The sequence below is a fragment of the Patagioenas fasciata genome, chromosome 15 (genome assembly GCF_037038585.1).
Source record: "Patagioenas fasciata isolate bPatFas1 chromosome 15, bPatFas1.hap1, whole genome shotgun sequence".
In the NCBI taxonomy this organism is placed as follows: Eukaryota; Metazoa; Chordata; class Aves; order Columbiformes; family Columbidae; genus Patagioenas; species Patagioenas fasciata.
In genome coordinates, this window is record NC_092534.1 from 5,885,950 (window position 1) to 5,906,110 (window position 20,161).

At 36.9% G+C, this 20,161-nt stretch overlaps 1 protein-coding gene across 40 annotated transcripts in view; it reads left to right on the top strand.

The window, feature by feature from the left end:
* Positions 1 to 20,161, top strand: part of RBFOX1 (RNA binding fox-1 homolog 1) — a 1,107,892-nt gene that overhangs the window by 847,104 nt on the left and 240,627 nt on the right. For 3 of the 40 annotated variants that reach the window (XM_065850609.2, XM_071814941.1, XM_065850621.2), the window contains exon 1: positions 18,883 to 19,085. The exons of 33 other annotated variants lie outside the window; for them this stretch is intronic. In XM_065850609.2, the coding sequence (XP_065706681.1) occupies positions 18,999 to 19,085 (87 nt within the window). In that variant the 5' untranslated portion in view covers positions 18,883 to 18,998. Of the gene's footprint in view, positions 1 to 15,908; positions 16,058 to 18,864; positions 19,086 to 20,161 lie in introns of those variants that run through there. 4 more of the 40 variants (XM_071814936.1, XM_071814937.1, XM_065850604.2 and 1 more) reach the window with 3 other exon arrangements.

Below are 20,161 nucleotides of genomic sequence, written 5' to 3' on the forward strand. Positions count from 1 at the left end.
AAACATCCATGTCACAGTGTACAGTCCCGCTGTCATTATTTTAAAATGCGTAATTTTTTTTCCTGTTTAATGATGATAGATGCGCTTTGTTTTAAATAGTGAAATGGTTTGTACAAAGGGTAATTCCTCTTAAATGGAACAATTGCTCATAGTGGACGTTCACAGATCGAAAACAATTGAACTGAAACTTCAATATCAACCCTTTCTGTGTTCAAGAAAGTAATCACGGTACAGCTCTTGTATCAGTGATGAAAAGAATCCACCATGAAAACAAAACAAAAACCAACAAACCCTCCATCTCTAGCCCAGCTATTCCATTAGTGCCTACATGGTAAATTAGTGTAATTTTATTTGGGCCCTAAGCATTATGACTATGGAGAAAAGCTGAATTCCCCACTCAGTTACTTATGTCATGTTTCTGGATCTGATGATTTATAGGATTCTGAAAGACTTTTTATCACGTTCTTTCTTCGTGGCTTAATTCAGTGTTGATTTATTTGGTAGCATTTTCAATGGATGTAGTCAATAGTGTCAGTAATGGAATGAGGATTAGAACAGATTATCTTTGTGCCAAAATTTTGAAAATAATTTAAAAGGATGAACAATTCCTGGGTACAGTTTACTTTTTTTTATAGAGCACAAGCACATCAATTGCTGAATGCCACCATTGCAGTTCCAGTTCTAAGTATGTCTTTTGCATTTTGTACTTTAGTGAGTTTTCAAAGGATCAGGTATGTTAGTTGGATTCAATGACTGATGTTCTGTGATGACGCTGTTTAAACCTATCATGAGAACACTGCCTTTCTTTGCCACTTTATCACTTACAGTACTCACCCACTCTGTGGCTCTCCTGTAAAATCAGTTACTCCTGACTTTAGCTCGTGAAAATTTTAAGCATCTCTTAGCTTACCAAATGAGTCTTTGCACAATGTTGTTTCTCAGTCTGCTATTTCATGGCAATTTTCATGTGAAAACATACAACCTCTGCTTATGACTGCATGAGTGAAAAGAAGTCCATGTTACTAATGCTCATTCACCATCTGTTTTTCTTACAGCTGGGCCTTGAATAATTGTCCAGTAGCTGATGGACTGAGGGCAGGCAATCTTTTTCAGGGCATTCTCACTCATTTAACCACCTTTGCTGCCCCAGGAGACACATAGTGCTTGTTTATTCAGATGTGTAGGGTAAAAAGCTATATTTTGCCAGATAAATTATAGTACTCTGTTAGAACAAAAAAAGGAATTACCGTGGTACAAACATTGTCATGTGGGTGCTTTTGCACCAACGGGAGCATTATGGCACTCTTAGGGAATTTTAGTATATGAATGAAACAGACCTCAAAAGGTGGGAGCATAATATTTACATCCAGATGTACTGTTAATGCAGAAGTAAGGAGTCATGTCTCGATGTTCTGTTTCTCTTAAGTAGGGCAAATTAGATCTTTCTTATTCACCAATAATCTTCGAAGCTGGTATTTGAAACTCCACCTCTGTTTCAAGATAAATTTACATGTTTACATGTCTTTTGTCTCTCAAGAGCTGTTTTATTGTTTTCCAGAGACTAATGAGAAGTGGCTTAGAGATGAAGTGCAGTCTCATTCTGAATAAGAGCTAGTTTGGGGCATTTAGCTCCTGCCTTGTCAAACAAGGTCAGTCTCTTCTCACAATAGGAGAGGAGGTGCTTTCGTTAAGTACTCCCCTCTTTAAATACTAGAAGAGAGAGGAAGGAAAAAAAAAAGAAAAAGAAAAAACCCACCCAACCCCAAACAGAGAAACCCCTCCACCAACCAGAATCAGTTAAGAAGGCTGCTTGCTGCTTTGGAATATAAGAGCAAGAGCAGTTGCAAAGGAGCTTCCATGTGGCAGAAGCAGGTGAATATTTTTGGCTTAGAATCTTTGTTTTTATAACTGCGCTCTTTGAACAATTTAAAACACTTCGACTGAAAAGTGATGGCTGGATTTTCTGTTGTGAGCTGTTTGTAAGTTGTCACTTTTCATTGATGTTTGCTAAATATGTAGATGTATGGTTATTTTCTGAAGAAATATGTGGTGTGCTTTATGCCAAAGAAAGTGTGCAGTGGTTATGAAAGCAGGTTTTTTCCTCAGGACAACTAGTAGTATTTCATACAGTTTGTTCAGATTTTTTGACCAGTAGCCATGCAATACTAGACTATGAAGTTTTTTGTTTTTCAGTGTTTGTATTTCTCAACTGGTGAAGAAATACTGTCATCAATGTTAATTCTGTTTAAAATATTTTTGAAATATTTAGTGGTTAGTATAAATGAAAGTGATGAAAATTGTGACACTTGAATTTATCACCTTGCATTACTGAGTTAGAATAATGTTAGTGGAAGGGAGAAGTCAACACCCTCTAAGAATCCTTCAAGCTTTCCTGCCTTTTAAAGGTGTATGTGCGATTGATTTATCAGTTTTAAAGTGTGATGTGTAGTACAAGACCTCTCCTGAGGAACTCCTGTCATTTCTTTGCTAGCATTGCTCATTTACCTCTGAGTTGCCTAGTGCAGCGCCATTGACTTCTTTTACATTTTGCTTCCCCTCCTACTCTGTCAGTGCAGCAGCCCAGTGAATTTAATTAGAGAAAATGGCATATCTAATGTCTATAGTATCCTGACTAGCTGTAGTTGGGCTTTTGGTCTTTTGCACTGTAGCAGGCTCCAGCTGTGGAGAGATCTCACTGTGTTTTGATCCTGCTCTTTCTCGTTGTGTTGAACACATGCAGAATCAAAATTAGATACTGTAGTAAGAACTGAAGCGTTCAGTGAATTATTTTTTGTTCACAGTGAGTCACTGGTTTTTATTTTTTCCCCAGATATGGAAAGGAATTGTGTGGTACTTTAAAATTGAAATACTGAAGATGTTCACATGCTCATGAATAAGAATGCGAGTTTTTCATTTTAGACCGTTTTTTTAAATTTACCTTTTGACCCTTTACATCAAAGCACACCAAAAATTGTTGATCTTCCTATCTGTAACATCTCAAATGGGCCTCTTTTTTTTGTACCTGTGCATAAATTTATAGTATCATCTCATATATACTTGTGAGATGTGCATATTTGTGAAATGCCTCAGTTTCTTACTGATTTGCACTAACATTTATTATGTTGTTGTTGTTCAGAAGCCTACTTCTTTGATTTTGCTTCTCCTAACCGTTTTCTTTATAGCTATCTTCATTATCTCTACCGTGTCCAGTAAGTCTTCTATAAATTAAATATTTAATTACAGGTATTGATTATGGGCATGAAGCTTTCTTCACAAACAAGGAGTGATAAGAAGTTTGAAAATATAAGCTTATGTTTTCATAATGGCAGTCTTTCTTAAGACACTGCGAGTTTGAAGTATTTGTTTGAAATAAGTTTCGCTAAGTATTACAGTGGGAGACAAAAAAACCTGTTAAAAGTTCTCTCAGAGAATAAGATCCTGTCAAAACAGAGCCAGTGTGAATATTTGGGGGTGAAAAGAAGTTGGGCAGCCCATATATTCAGTGAGTGTCCCCTCCTTCCTCAACCTTTTTTTTCCTTGTCATGTATTGGTCCTATCTCTGGGATGTTACATGGCTGCATAGCTCAATTAATGCTCTATGGCAGGAGGAGGAAAAAAATGTCTCTCTTGTCAGAAGCGAAGTTATTTACTTTCAAAAGCTGACAGAATAGCACTGCAGGGGCTTCATTTATTTCTGTTCAGAATGTCATTATTGTGTAATGCGGAGGGACTTCTGCATGCATTGCAGGCTTATTCTTGTAATCTTTAGCCTGCTGGATGGCTGCAGAAGTGTAAAATGGCTCACTGGAATGTTTTCCCTATTCTGAGTTTAGCTCATTCACTTTTGCGAAACTGCATTCCAAGTGTCTTAAATATTTACAGCTTAGATGGCGATAAATTCGTTTGTCGGTGGAGCTGATGCTCGATACATTCAGAATAATGCTCTGGCCTAGCTGGAAAACTGATTGTATCTTTAGTTACCTTTATATCATGTGTCATTTTTCCTGATGGGTAGCATATGGTTTGAGACTGCTTTTTCAGCATTACTCTCTCTCTTTCATACTCTCTGGTTTTTCCAAGTCTAGCCCCAAAAAGAGTATTTAAGTACAGAAAGTTTTATAGAGACTACTGGTTAATTAGTTTTGAAGTCTGCAAAAGCAGATGTTTTAGTTGTTGTATTGCATGTACCTCAGAAGCAAGAGAAGTAGTTTTGATGTTCCTTCTCCAAGTTCAGTGTGTGTCGCTGCAAAAATACTGGAGAGTTCAGAAACTGCAATTCCAAGAGTTTTGGTTTATTTTTCCTTTTCCATTGCTACCATGTTTTCCAGCTCTACCTAAAATACTGCGCTTAGCACGTGCACATGGAATTGCCTGTTGCTCTGGGGCAAGATTTTTGGTATACCTAAAGTAAAAAAACACTGATGCAGCCAACTTCAGGATAACTTCAGGAGTCCTTTGTACCCAGACATTGCCCTTTCTACTTTTTCTTTCTACCTGCTTTTCCTGTTCTTCAAAAAAAAAAAAAAAAACCACAAAGCTCCAATGGAAAATGACTTCATTTGGAGAGGAGTCGCCTTTGCAGTGATAGTTGATTTGTTCCTTTGTTTTTGCTAAGACTAACCTCACTTTCAATACGTTTTTTCAGTTTATTTTCTGGTTCAGAGTGGTAAACTAAACATGAAAGAAAAACACCAAAACAACAAAAACAACAATGTATATTCATTAGTAGATTTCATTTGAACAAAACCTGTCTTGAAACGAAGGGAAAAGGATTCTACTTCTAAATGGGCTTGCTTGCTTCTTTCCTTCTTTTTCCTTCCTTTATTTGCAGACACAAAATCCAATAAATTTCTCTTGCAGTTGCTGGGCTTGGGGGAGAAAAAAGAAAGGAAAAGCACAAAGCTACTGGGAAGCGTCAAACATGGAGAATGATGAAGTACATTTCATAGCAGCCAATTCCAACCCCAAAATCCCTGTTGTGCAGGAAGGCTTTCCAGCTCACACAGGAAATTCAGCCATTGCACAGCACAGCATTAATGATTTATACACACCGCATCACTGCTTTTGTTCACTGGCAGAGCCAGGTTGTGTTAATAAAGGAATTTCAGGGAAAAGGGTCCCGGCATGCTGAGTTGTTTTGCTCAATGCGGTGGATGCTGCCTTCATAAATCAAAGGAATTTAGTGCTTTATAACCTTTCAGAGCTGTTGAGAGTGTGTTGTGTGTTGTGTTTTTTGTGGATTTTTTTTTCCTTAATCTGGTTCACCTAGGAATATTTTCATTTCTTTTCTGTAAAGAATGAATGAACTACTGGATGAGATCTATTTCAGCTGTTTTAGGGTTGATTGGTTTGCTTCACAGTGGCATTATACTTCCATTTGTTTTCCATTTGGTATTTATGCTTTATGGTGTTGTCTATGGAAAGAGGTTAGTATGGTTTTATTAACATAAAGAGATGCAGATCACATTATATTCTGTCTTGTTACTTAGGAATAATTAAGTAGAATGTACAGGCAGAATGTTTACAGTAAACAAAAATTTTGTGTTCTTCATATAAAATTTTGAAAAATAATAATGCTTATTAAAGCATTTATAATTTTAAAATCAAGATAATTTTAGTAGCAAAAATAGGTAAATTATTTTGCGATAAATGTGAGTGTTAATTTTCAAAGTTGCTTATTTTTTTTTTAATCTGGAAATGTCATTTCCTAATAGCAACTGCAGGATTGGACACTTAATTTTGTGTTTAGTAACATAACAATTCTTTTCAAATAGTGGATCGATACTGATATTATGAAAGAAAATATGTATCTACATTTGATTATCCAAATGAAGATAAAGGGTGTTATTAAAAAAAATCTCAGATTCTGATGTAAATTAGAATATTAATGTCACAGAACACTCTCCTAGAAAATAAACACTTGGTTTGATACTCATGGAAAGTAATCTTTGCTTTCCATTAATGTTTTACAAAAGAGGGGCTAGAAAAGAATGACAGGGAACGTGTTTTGCAATTAAAGGGAATGTGACTTTCCAGGGGAATCTCAAGCCATTGACGCAGCAGGCGCAGTGGCTTTAGTCCATTTGGATCGGAGTCTCTGATTCATGTAGGTTTTGTCTACAGAAAATGTGACTGCCCTGGTCTGGTTTTGTCACCGGAGGAAAACAGGTTCCCTCCTGGCTTTGGGCAAGTCAACAATGTGGGAATCAGTACTGCAGAAGTTAAAGCTGTGGAAAACTAAGAGGAATTTTTTGTTTGTAGTTTGTTCTGTAGTCCAAAGGCAGATAAATACCTTGTTTTCCATTTTCATCACTCGTTTAAATATCACGGATTAATATAAGGCAGGTGCCCGGTAAATGAGGTTTATGTTTATAGAGAACCATTTATGTATTTGTTTGTCCTCTGTTATTTGGGTGCGTGAGTGTTTCATTGTATTTAATTATGTCTGTGAGGCACAAGACAACAGTCAACATCTGCTCTATTGTTTCCTTGGTTTACAGATAGCTTTGATGGGTTATTAAACAATCTCTTTTTCAAACAGAAACAGGGAAACAAGCTGCACCCATATTATGTAATTTTGTAAAGGTACATTATGTAATTAGTTGTCATGTGTTTGCACAATAATAATTTATTTTGGTTGAATAAATGCTACTCCATTAAAAATATGTTATGATCTCAGGCAGCTTTTACTTAATAGTAAATTTATAGTTTTTAACATACGGGATGTTGATTTCACCACTACTAAACTTATTTCACCGTACATTTTATATATAAATAATGCTCTTGAGTTGTGAATGCTAATACAAAAATTAGAAATGTGTGTTAACTTTCATTTATTACTGAAACAACTACTTATGAACTCTTACTGATTACATAAAAAGTATTAATTAACTTTACTGATTTTTGAGTAGAAGTTCACGCTGTTGCCAGAGCATCAGTTAGGGAAGGCAATGCTCAAACTGTTTTTGCTCTTACAGATTTTACTCAGGGTAGAACAATCCTCGATACTCCCCTGCCTAGGGAAGTTGTATTGTAGGAGCAGGGGGTCAACACTGTAGAACTTGACTCTTCTACCAATGGATGTCCTGTTGGCAGTGCACTTGTTTCATTACCTGTGTTGGGTTTTTTTTTCATTTTAATGCACTTGTCAACTGTTTTAAGTTTCTTCATGTAACACTGATGGCCACTGTACTCTCCCTGAATGGATGAAGGTAAATCACTGAAACATTCCATCTATACATCATGTGATTGCTTTTGCCTTGAAAATAAAATGAAGAAATATTTCCAGATGCTAATGATGAGAAAATCCTAAAATTAGGCCTTCTGTAGCTTTTATCATTACAGAAAGTCACCTATTAGAAATGTTTAAGGAAGAACATGCATTTGTGGTGTTTCAGTGGCTCTTGAGGTGCCACTGTATACCATTATGGAGCTATAGCCATCTATAGCTGTTTCTTACACGTGTACATTTGAAGCCTTTGAAATGCTGTTAGTGTCATGTGGTTGTTTAATATACACAGGTTTTTCTATTGAAATAAAGCTGTTCAATATAATTTTAACATGAACTAAACTACCCCTTGTATATATGTAAAGAACTGAAATCAAAGGAAAAAAAAGTGTATAATAAACAGTTACTCAGAAAAGCATACATTATTAACAGTCACGTAGGACTATGTTCCAGGTGCTTGTTTAAGTGTCATTTTACAAAATGGCATTCCATTTGTAGCATAGATTGAAAATTCCTCACTTTTTTAGTGTAAGGGCTTGTTGGAAATACTTTGTAAGCTGCCTCTTGCCTATCCACATGCATCAACAGCAAAATACGTAAATGTGAAACAGAAACCTCAAGTCTGTTCCTTCAAGTGGCAGTGAAACGTTCTTCAATAGATTTGGAGGATTACACATGCAGTTTTGAGTCTCCACAAACATGTGACAAATGGAAACTCAAATAAGAACTTCTAAATCCACATTTCTAAAAAGAAGGAATGCCATGGGAATGCTGCTTGTAGGGCACTTTGTTTTCAAGGTGTTTCCAGAAACCCGGTGTGGGGTGCGTGTGGGAGGCACTGGATTGGTTTGGTGTGGTGGTGGTGTTTGTGGTGTGATTTTGTAGAATGTTAATTGCTAAGTGGTTTGATAGGGTGTCTCTCTTGGGAACTGCTTGTTATGAACAAATAAATGAGTTTGTATACAACCAAACCAACCTTACAGGTGTTCTCAAATACATGTGTGGGAATGGAGCATTCATGGGCTTTTTTCTAGTACACAATGTGGTGATGGATTTAAATGGGAAAGCAAACCAGCAACAGAATTTCTGCTGGTATAGATCAACACAGTTTATTGACTTCTGCTATGGGTGTTGTCCTTGGCTTTGCTGTAAAATTAATGCATTGTACAGTTTATGTGCATTTTCTCTCATCATCATATTCTTGTATGTTTTGCCTCAGAATAGTTGTAAGTTAGTTTTAAGTTTAGCTTATCTGCACTAAAATGATGCAAGTGGTTGTGTTGCCCGCTTTCAGCGGGTAATGAATCTTGAAACTGCTTTATGGAAACTCTTAAGGGAAAGTTATTTTTACAGGTTTATGAAGTTACAGCAGACAGCATCTCATCTGCGATAGTGGTGGACATCGGTTATTTGCAAAACTTCATGAGGGATTAGGGCTATGCAGCACAAAACTGTTCCGTGTTTTGTTTGCATGATTTTTAAAGTGCTAATCAGGGCTGAACAGTAGAGGAGGAGAATTCAGGAATTTTAACCCTTTACTAGTACCACAAATGGCCAAATAGATCAGTAGCCAATCACGGTTGTTATCTTCCATTGCTTATGAGACAGTGCTAGATTACACAAGCATGTAAGGAAGCAGGCTGCGAAGGAACCCCAGCATTAAGAAAAAAATTAAGGGAATTAAAAATACCTTTGAAAATAGTTTCTGTAAGAGTTCACTAGTCCCAGTTGACTCATTAACTATCCTGAAATCTGACAGTTCTTTAGAAGCAGCTACGTAGCACTTTTCTGTCATTTCCAATTATAGCAGTTATAATGCAGATGTGCAAAAGTTTTGTCTGTGGGAACAAGAAGATATGAACTTTGAGTGCGGTTCAGGTTTGAGCAACACAGGTCAAAACTTGAAGGAGAATATTACATTTCTTATTTTCATTTGTTCCTGTTATTCACTGACACACATTTTGGTGTTTTGCTTTTTTACTAAACAGTATCATGGGTTGCATTTCTTCTCGTTAGGAACAAATCACTATTGAAAAATCATGAGAAAAGGTTAGATGCTCTCAGTCAAAGAGTTTGGGTTAAGTATTTGATGTCTGATCCTCCTATGTTGCACTGCAGGAGAAGTGAGTTTATCTCAGGTCTTAGGAGGAGAGTACTTACTCTGTCTTATTTCTTGCAGCAATAAAATCTTACTCATATCCAGCTAATGACCTTAATAACAGCTTAAGTCAGCTGAAGTACTGATTTCAATAAAAATAGAAATAATCCTCTTCTGTTGTCCTTCTCTGCACAAATTTACACCAGTCCTTTCCTGGCGCGCTCCAAGGGCACGGACAAAGGTTGATTAGAATCTAAATGAAGGTGAGATTAAAAAGACCATCCTTTATTTATTCCATTCTAATATAAAATGGAATTAACCAAAAATAAAAAAGTTGTTAAGTAGATGACAGGAAGGGCTCTTAGCATCTGGCAATGATACAACAGCGTTAGGGTTTTCTGTACTTTGGTGCTTATTCTGGTCTCAGCTTTATTCTGATCAGTAGCATGATCCCCATAGGTTTACATTGTCCTGAGGACGTTGTTGTGAGAGTTAACATTAGAAGTCAAGTATTAACATGAATTCAGTATCCACCAGCCTTGCTGAACAAAATCACCTGTTCGGTAGAGTAGTTGTTTAGAACTGGAATGTGCAGTGGATAAGTAGAATATTGTCTAAGAGGTCTTGGAGGAGGGGAGGAAAGAAAATACATGATGTGATTCTTTAAGGTGAGATCTATTTACTGTATTACCAGGAAGCTTTGTTGAAGTTTGATCCAGGGAACTTTATTCTTTCAAAGCCATTTTCCTCTGTACTAGCTGTTTATGTGAAGGTGCCTGCAGAGAGTACCAGAGCAGTTCCACTCCCATAGACTTGGCCTCAGTCACAGACACTTAGACTATGGGCAGATCTGACCCATCTCAGGAAAAGGCTGGTTCTCCTGTGCTGTGTGATCTGTTGGCTGGATAAACCATGCACAACAGCGGCCTGTAACACTGAGTTTGGGAGTGATGGCTGAATTGCTGACTATGGGATTAAGTGTGTCTTCCAACAGTTGCGTTATGAGATACCTACGAAACTGAATTGATTTCAGATATAAAGTAGCAATGAAGTTAAAAAAGCTTTCTTAACTTAGTGGTATTCAGATTTGGAGGCAAAATTCCGATCAACTGTGCCTTCTGATGCTTTCAGCAAATCCTGCCTGCCTCAGATTCTCCTAGCTTGTAGTTCTTGACTAAACTTCAGTACGCAGAAACTATTGCCGATGTCTTCAATAGAGCTGAATTATAGCTTGCGTTACATCTAATGCCTTCAGGTCTTGATATTTTATCTCTGGAGAGTATGAAACTTGTCAGTTGTGAACAGAAATTCCCTCTGATCCCTTTAAAGACCTGTAGGGTCGTTATTATTTTGGGAGTTGGGTAGGTTATTCCACCAAGGCACCCTGCTCACTTAGGATATCTACCCTATGCTGGTTTCTGCAATCAAACCACTGCGCTCGGCATAGTAGGGTGCTCGAATGATGTATTTATACAGGCAGGAGGCATGATTTAATACCATCTCATGATTCACCATGCAGTCCTATTAATATGAACTTTACTCAGGGGAATGAGTAGCTGTTACTTGTCAGCAGGTCCCGAGTGTATTAAGGGGCTGAAGTTGTATTGAAAGATTCTCACAGTGATACTCTGCTGTTCCCAAGGGAAGCAAATGAAAACTGTGCTTTGATGAATAATGAATGTGCTAATTGAGGTCAAGAAGAAGTCATAGCTTCCTGTGATACGGTAGTCAGAGTAGCCTGACTACAGCAATAGAGAGAAGTCTGTTTGACTAGATCTGGTAATAAGAAGATGTGCCTGTCGTCTCCACACACCCAATGCCTGATTGAGGACAGTGACAGGCAGGTGGCTTGTCTATTCTAGAATACACTGTTATATTCCTGAGATCCTGTTTTATGCACACTGATATCAACAAGATGACCATGAGCTGATACTGAAACTGGTTATGTGCTCAAGTATTGGCAAAAATCCTGTGTGGACTGGATGATGATCTATCATGGCATTGCTTGAGTATATCAATAGGATTCATTAAGAGTGGGTATTGATTAGAAGTCAGTCTGTTGCTGATTTGCAAAGAAAAATATATTTTGTTGTTGGTGGTCTGTATTTGCAAATAAGAGTACCCCAACGGGAAGATTGCAAACTGTTCCTACCTGTTGGCAAAATACATGCAAATATACGTATTTCTTGGGCATCTTGTATCCCAGCACATGAAGCAGAAAAATAAATGAATGAGATTAAGGAAGATATGAGAAAGTATGATAGCAATACATATTTTGTGAAATACATATATATAACCTGGCATTTTAAAAAATAAATATATATGTGATACCACTTATCATTTATGCCACTGGAAGATATATGTCATTTTCAATAGTGTGGCCATGTAACTGCATAATATCAAACAAGCATGAGATCTTGAAAATGTCTGTTCTACATTTCATGCAAAATTTTCAAAACCACTTAACTTCACCTTAGATTGGAGGCTTATCTCAATGTTTTAAAAAATGACAGATAAAGTCAAGAGCAGAGTAGTGACAGGTATCTGAAAAAGTCTGGACATCAAAAAGAGTTTGTTCTTACAGAAGCCAACAATGAAATCACAACTGATTTGGTACACTATCCAGCCAATAGGAATTATGTAATAAAAACCAGTATGAAACTCTGTAGGAAAAGGAAAGCAATGCAGTGCTCATTAATACATCAGAAACATAGTGAAGACCTTTGCAACGCATCTTTGGTGTTGTGAGTAAGTAGTTATGTACACCTGTCAAAATCAACTCTTGGTAGTTAAAGCAATAGTATTTTTCATCCAGTTTGGCAGCTAGGTCTTTTGAGTTATCCAGGAGAACAGGAGGCAGAGAAACTCCTTTCACAAGCAGACTTGTACAGGGCCACGGAACTGGTCATGGAAGGAGCTGCCCTACAGGTGGTTTCCATCACTGTGTGTGCTGCACCACTTTTTGTAGCTTCAGGTGATTTTCTGTGTGACTTCTTGCATAGTCTAATGTTATCCTTCTTCACAGTTAGGTGCCCAGCACATTAAATTACTGAAGTTCCCAGATTCATTCTGATTTAATTTTGACATGAATGCTGGTACAAAAATACAAATTTTCCTAGTTTATATGAAAACTAAAAGTCAAAAGGTACTTGTAGCTGCTTTTTATTTTTTCTTTTTTTTTTCTCTTCAGAGAGTAGTGGTTCACAGATTGTTCTCTGGTTTTGTGCTGGAATGTGTATGGATGATGACAGATCCTTATGTTTCTCTGATAGCCAAAGGGAAGTCCAGCCACAGAGGCATCCCTTAACTCCATTTTATAACCTGCTTCCTCTCTCTAGCATACTTTTATTGACTATGTAAGTGAGTGTGTTTTGTGACTCACTGAAGGGTAAATCACTTCATCTGCTATCAGGAGACAAATATATATCTCTAGCAATCTAGTCTAAGCAGGAACTGGAGGTTTCTAAGTATGTAGAAGAGGGCAAGCCATTTATGTAAAAATCTCTGCCTTCACGTGTTCCTGAAAGAGGGAAGCTCAGTAGCTGAAGTGAGCCCTTGAAGGTGATGACAAGTGGTTGCTGAGGTAGTAAGAGGATGTGTTGTGGAGCAATACAAGTAGGAAAGGAGAAGTGATCTTTGTGGGAGCATTCCAAAAGAAATGCAAAGTAAACATGCCATTCTTTAGCCAGTGAGATACTAGAGCAGCAGGCAAATCACTGCACACTACTGACAACAAAAATAGAAGGTTTGGAGTTAGTGAAACCAAAGAAACAGGATTGGCCAAGGTTCAGCTTGAACTGCAGCTAGGTTTTAATTTGCTCCTACAAGCTAAAGCAATTTTGAAGTAGAAACTTTAAGTTTGGAAGATAAATGTGTTAATAGCAAATGTGATGTATCCCACAAGTGTTTCACGAACTTGAAAAAGATGCACTCTCCCAGTTTTACATAGTTTTTACAGCCTTGCCTTATACACCAGTATAAACTGAGACGTATAATAAACTCGACAAACTGACAGTATCTCCCATACTTACATCAGAATGACATCAGCAGATACCTTTGATTTGTAAATGTGATATTATCTACTTTAAAAGTCACTAAAATGTCCATGTTGTATTTTGGTTCTACTGTTAAGTATCGTAGGAGTTGGCTGGGGAGCTGATACTTGGCATGAACAGCTCCTACATGTACTCAAAGCTTTGCTTAGAAGAGTGGAACAGAGTCAGGAGCTGACAGGGGTCAAGCCTGGCTAGTGCTTCTGGTCCCCTTGAACAGCGTTTGATCCCAGATGGTTTTTGCAGAAAGGTGGGAATAGTCTTTGGAAGACAAGTGTAGTAGTTAGTAAAGCAGCATCAGTCATGGTTGGGAGGGTGGGGGGAGACGTGCAGGACAGCTCTTTCTGTCAACCAATATTTCATTTAATGTCTGGGTCTACTTATCTCAGACAACCCTATATAGTGTCAGCTCATCTTCTCTTTTGGAGCATTCATGGTGCTGATCTGGTAACAGATCTTTAGAGACAATAATCAAAAGTTTCTGTGGGTGATAGAAACTACCAGGAGACTTGGAAACTACTTTAGCCTCTCAGTGATGGGTTTTCCTTTACCAGAAAACCACATCTTAAAGAGGAAATGGAGAACACTTGAAGAAGAATAAAGGTGTCCAGAAAATGTAAGACTTGAAGAGGAGCTTGAAAGAATCAAATATGCCATAGCATAAGCTATGAAGAGGGCACCAAAGTGGTACATGAATTATTTATGATCTGTGATATGGGAAAGTTAGGCCAATGTGGGAAGGAAGTAGAAATTATTTGAAGTTTGTTGGTGTTATAGCATTTAGAAGAACCATTGCTTGTGGTAGTTGAACTAGGTATAGGCATTAAGAAGAGTTAATGATTTGGAAGAAAGATGGTCTAACTGGATTACTTCTGTCGGGATCTGATTGGAGCGTACATCATTGATTGGCTGATGACTGCATTGCAGGGATCTGCCTTTTCCAGGCAGTGTGTCTCCAGGGAAGTTGCTGAAGTCTTTTTTTACCTTGAACCATAGCAGAACTAGGTGTCTGCTTTTGCCTGGGGGAATATCTTGGTCATTGTCGAATGCACAATTCAGGTATTCTGTGCAAGTGGGATCAAAATCTTGGCCCTTTCTCTATCATTTTCATTTTTCTTGTTGTACCTTAATGTGTAGCCCGGTTTCCAGACATCCTTCTGGCCTTATTTCTTTCCGTGTGCATCCGTACTGCACAGCGGTCTTCATTTCTTTCCCATTTCAAATGACTTCTTAGCAAGTCCTCAGTGAAATCACTCTTGGAGCACTCCTGTCACTAGCTTCAGTTCTATGCTAAACCATAAGAGCATTAGACTGCTGGGCCCAAAATACTTACGTATTTGGTGACCTGCTGCTGTTGCCTTAGCTTGCTTAACCTATGCTGTTCACCTTTAAAACCAGCTGCTTTCTGGGAGGCAAGTTCGTAACAGGACTGCTCTGTCAGATTTTGGAAGTTTGTTCAGTCAGTTTCTCTCTGGAATAATTATAGCCTCTTACCTTAATCAATTCTGTGATTCTGTGAATTCAAATAATGTCTTGTATCATTAGTATAAAAATAGTCTTTAACAAGTTAAAAAAGGTATGTATTCTATGAACTTCTTAGCGATGATTCAGGTAGTATCACTTGTGAGTTTTCAGTCCAATGTGACTAATTGCTTATATTGCTGCTAATTTTTAAAACTGCAGATTCATTTTCATAAATGGTATCTGCCTTTTACCAAAATTCTACAGAAATGAAACAAATAAGATTCTTTGATTCTATTTGTGTAGATGTATTTTTAATATAAAGTCAGTGTCCATTTATTTTATTGTGCTTTTCACCCGTCTTTCATATTTTAAATGAGTTTTCAATTTCAGAAAATCCTTGAAAAAGAAAAAAAAACAGGCTTTGGGAGCTGATAGCTGAAAGAAACATACCTTCCATTAGCATACTGAAAATGGCTTAGCATGATAGGTTTTTTTCCTAACAGCATTATAATTTTCTAGAATGTAATGGAAGTGAAAGCAGTATAGTTGTTTGAAATAGATGATCTCCCCTTTTCCACCCACACACACTTAGTTTTTTGCAGGGACTAAGAGTCCTGGAGTAGACATGAAGTAAGTGCTGTCACCATTGGTGGCTTTGGACAGATGGTTGATGGGTGTTGTACTTACCATTCTGGCTTTGTCCTAACAAAAATGTTTAGGCCCATGCTTAACCTTAATCATGCTAGAGGTCCTGCTAAAGTGAAACAGAATTATTAGCATATTTAATACTCTTCTGGCTCATTCTGTGAGCTCTCAGGACTCTTTATGGTCAAATTTAATGTATTCAATATATTCTTGTAGAACAGGAGTGACTATTAATGCTAACCAATGGTGAATTGTAAAACTTCAAAATTTCCTTTTTGTGTGGCTGGGAGGGAGAACAAATGTGTTGCTGTGAACTGGTGAAGCTGATGAAGTTGCGTTGGCGTAAGTTCAGAATTTGGCATGGGGCGGAGATGCCAGTAAAGCTGTATTGTACTTCTGTGGTTTTGATTCACAGAGGTTTGTGCGAACTTAGGTAGCTGGTGCACACATGGGACATCATCAAAGAGCCCAACCAGAAAGTCAGAGCTTGGATTTGGAGTGCCAAACAGCTATACATTTAGAAGCATGTTGTTATAGTGAGGCAAGCAAAGCATCCTTTCATTAAAACAGGTAACTACAGTTTATTTTCAAAGTTTATTTGTATATATTACAGTCTGGAATGTAGTAAATATGAATGCTTTTTAGACATTTGTTATTTTCATTATTCTGGAATGTTTATACTGCTTGCAAAGGATTGTAAGCATCCTCCTGTAAGTTGCTGAGTTCAGACTGCCACTGTGTCCTGGTTTTGTTAAAAACAAGACCAGTTCTCCTTTAGTGATTTTAAACCTTTAAACCTTGACACAGTGCTAGTGGCATCATATGATTTTATTTTATAAGCTATCTTTTTGTTACTGTGGATTTGGAAGGCTTTTCTAGACCCTCACTTTAGTCAACAGCAAAATACTTTTTAAAACGATGAAATATTTTAATCCAAAATTTATTCATAACAATTTTTTTCTGTATTTTTAGTGTGCCAAGATTGTCCTTAGCTTGAACAGTCTCTTCCTCCTACTGTTTTCTTCCCTGTTCACAGATTGTTTTACTAGGATAAACAAATAAAAATTTCTTAGCTTCCTGTTACAACTTAGAGGATTTTCCCTACAGCTGTTGTAGTTGAATTTGACTTTTTTTTTAATGTGCATGAAGAGAACTGTATGCTATTGGACGTATCTCTAGGAAATCAAGTAATTATTGAGGAAAAAAATAAATACTGATAATTTGCCTTTCCATAATTGCATCACACTAGCAGCTCAAATTCCTTAAACAGATGCAGTGAGGTCCTGCTTTTCTTCCTCCTGAATTTAGAACTGAAGTTTCTGTTGTTAACAGAAGCATGATGTAAACTTCTGTGCTGTTGAATTTCATCCTGCTTCTATGAATGCAGTCCATAAGGTTGAATGATTCTTTCTATGTAATATTCTTATCCTTCTCAGTCTTGACAGTACCTTCCAACTTGGTCGTCAGGAAATTTCCTCAGCATGATGCCTTGTGCCAAAAATAATTAATGAAAATGTTAAGCAAAACCTGTCCCAAAACAGATCGCAGAAAACCTTCCCTCGGGCCTGTGCTTCCCTGTACAAATCATCTTGCTCTTTAGGTTTTCTGACAACTTATCAAATACATACATGCTGAAACAAGAAAACAACTCGGTATTTTACAGAGCAATTTAACAATCCTTATTTATGTCAGTTGTCCCACTGGAGTCATTTGAGTAAAGCTTGCAGAATCCATTTTGTAATCTCCATTCTAGGTGAAAGAAATCTCTCTTCAAATGCAACTCAGTCTGTTAGACCAAATGAAATAAAATACTTTTAAGTGACTTGCAGTGGCAACTCACTTTCTCATATGTATCTTTTGTTTATATATTTCTGTATGAAAGTTAAAAACTGATTTTGTATTGGAATTTATGAAAATCTTTTGGCAAAATCCATGATGTGTCAGCCTACTGTGTGCTTAATAATTAAACGACAGGGTTCTGTTCCTTAATAAGAGCAAGAAATATGACTAAGAACTAAGCATAGTCAGATAAGTAGTGTGAACAGCGTTATCCTCAACAGAAAACTGAAGTGATTCTGTAACAGGAGATAGAAGTAGGTAAACATCACTTGATCATGTGACAATCACTGTCCTCATTGGCAGCCTCTCAAATGAGCATCACAGAGGGTCACAATTTGCCAGCTAAAGTTAGAAATGGTATAAGGCTGATAGTAATGAGGGCCAACGTGCAGCTGCTAAGGTAGATTTCTAAATTGCGCAACACGGCTGCCTTGATACATGGGAATCAATTACTGAAAACCTTCCACGATGGTCAAAATGTGACATTAAATAATTGAGTATCACATCAAATCTTGTCTGCAATTAGTTATCTGGAAAAGTAATTATGCAACAAAATCAAGTAGCTGAAATTAGTGATGTGAAGCACCCTGGTTATTCAAAGACTGCAGGAGAAGTTTTTTTTTGTTTGTTTGTTTGTTTTTGGTTTTTTTGTTTTTTTTTTTTTTAACTTGTAACATGAAGTTTGAAGCAGCTAACTATTTCTTTATTGAATTAAATAAAAAGTCTTGTTCAATTGTAATTCCTGTCATTAGTCATATCTGAAATAGAATATATATTGCACATGAAACAAGTGTTAGTGACTAAGTTGGTATTGTCTAAAGTAAAAATGATTAGCTGTGGAAGAGAATGTCTTGCGAGTAGTACACTGAAAAGCAAATCTGTTTTGTTTAGGGGAAAACCAGCCTAAATTTCACTCTTTTGTCTCTTACACTGAGAGTGTAAGTTTAACTGGAGAACAGCTATGAAACACTCTAAAGGTCAAATTGATTCCTTTTAAAAAAGCTGTGATAATTGTAACAACACAGATGTTATTAAAGGTTAGAAAAGCCATTAAAATATAATTTCCTTTAATAGAAGTTGTTAGCTTGTATTAGCTCAAATATTCAAAATAAGCAAGAAGCATGTAATGAATCAAAACAAAAGATGTATCCAATATAGCAGACTGAAATTTTAACTCTCACATAAATATTGTTTAACAGCTTATAAGTACAGGGAAACATTTATTTATTCAATCATGATAAACCTGGTTATTTTTCAATGGCTTCTAATAGTAACTGTTGTCATTTATGTGCCAGAACTGACAGAAAAAATATTTCTAATCAGTAGTTCTGTACAGAATTTGATCTGTATGTGTATAGTCCTTAAAAATCTGAACTGATAAAGAGTCGTTGGTCAGTCATGTTACTTAAGCTGGTCCCAAAATAGCACCTTCCTTTTTCGGTAGAGTTAGGTTTGCAGCTGTTGTCTGTATCTGTTGTCTCTGAAGAAAACTTTAACATTAAGAGTTGCTGACGTCAATTTTTTTCTTTTTTTTACAGCTGATGTGGGCTTTGCCCCTGACAGAAGTTATTTGGTTCTAGCTCTGAGTTTGGAAGAAGTTGGTATATAGATTTTCCCCTAACTTTCAATTGATGTGTTTAGCTTTAGTGGGAGTAATACTATCACTTAAACCATGTTGTCGTCTCAAGGAGTTTTGCTACATCCATGTGGAGTGCCAATGATTCTGCCGGCAGCACCATACTTCGCTGGACTTGTTCAGGTAATGCAAGGCCGCTTCCAACAAGCAACTTAATTCTAGTGCACTTAGAGTAATAATTGGAATTTTTATGGTTGAGAAAGCAAACACTTTTAATACAGGCAAAAGCTCTCATGTAGTCAGTGAGAAGACAGTAGGAAATCAAAAAGATGGATCACCCTAATCTGTGTATTGACATCTCTCATGGCTGAATAAATGGTGTAGTTGAGCTATATTTGCTTGTATTGATTTGTCTGCTGTTTAACATTCATGCCTTTGCTTCACGAGGTTGACCACAGGGCAGAGGATTTGCTATCCATTCCAGGTTTCTGAGGGAGTCAGCATTCCCATAGCAGGTCATAAGACAAAGTAACTTACCACGATGTGTTTAGGTTAAGTGTTTCTGCACAGCAAATATGAATAGTGTTAAATATGCATTAATTCATATGTTTTGCAGCACATTGGATGAAAAAGGGTTTGTGTTTTTGTGTGTACAGAAATACATCACCTTCACAGAATCCTTATGCACATCATATTAATTCATTTGAACCCTGAAAGTGTAAGATCTTGCTTTAGGGCAACAGTTCTGTATTTTAGAAGTTAACTAGCAATTACTAGATTACTAGTTGTTGTCGTGGTGTCTGGTTTTGATTTGATTTTCATCAAAAAGTGGTGCTACTGAATTTTCTGCTGATAGACTTAGGATTTTGACATAATCATATAGACACTAATTGAGCAAAAAGTATTCTCTTATTTACAGTATTAGAAGACATTAAGAAAGAATTCAGGTTAACAGTTCCAAACACTGAGGAAAAAAAAAATAAGAAAAACAAAAAGCAGAGTACCCTCTAAATGGCAGTAGTTAGGTATTATGCATTAGCAGGGTCAAGAGGCACAGATGTGTATTATGGTGTTTCTGTGTCATGCTAGTGATCAATCAAATTAACTGTGGAGGAGAGGCAAATTTTCATTATGCTCCTTTACTACAAGTTAACTGGCATAGAGGGGCAGTCACAGCATGAAACATGTTTTTCTTCATATAGGTCTGTTCAACAAGCAAAGCCTGTGTATTGTGTTCTTCACTTTAGGTTTAATATCAG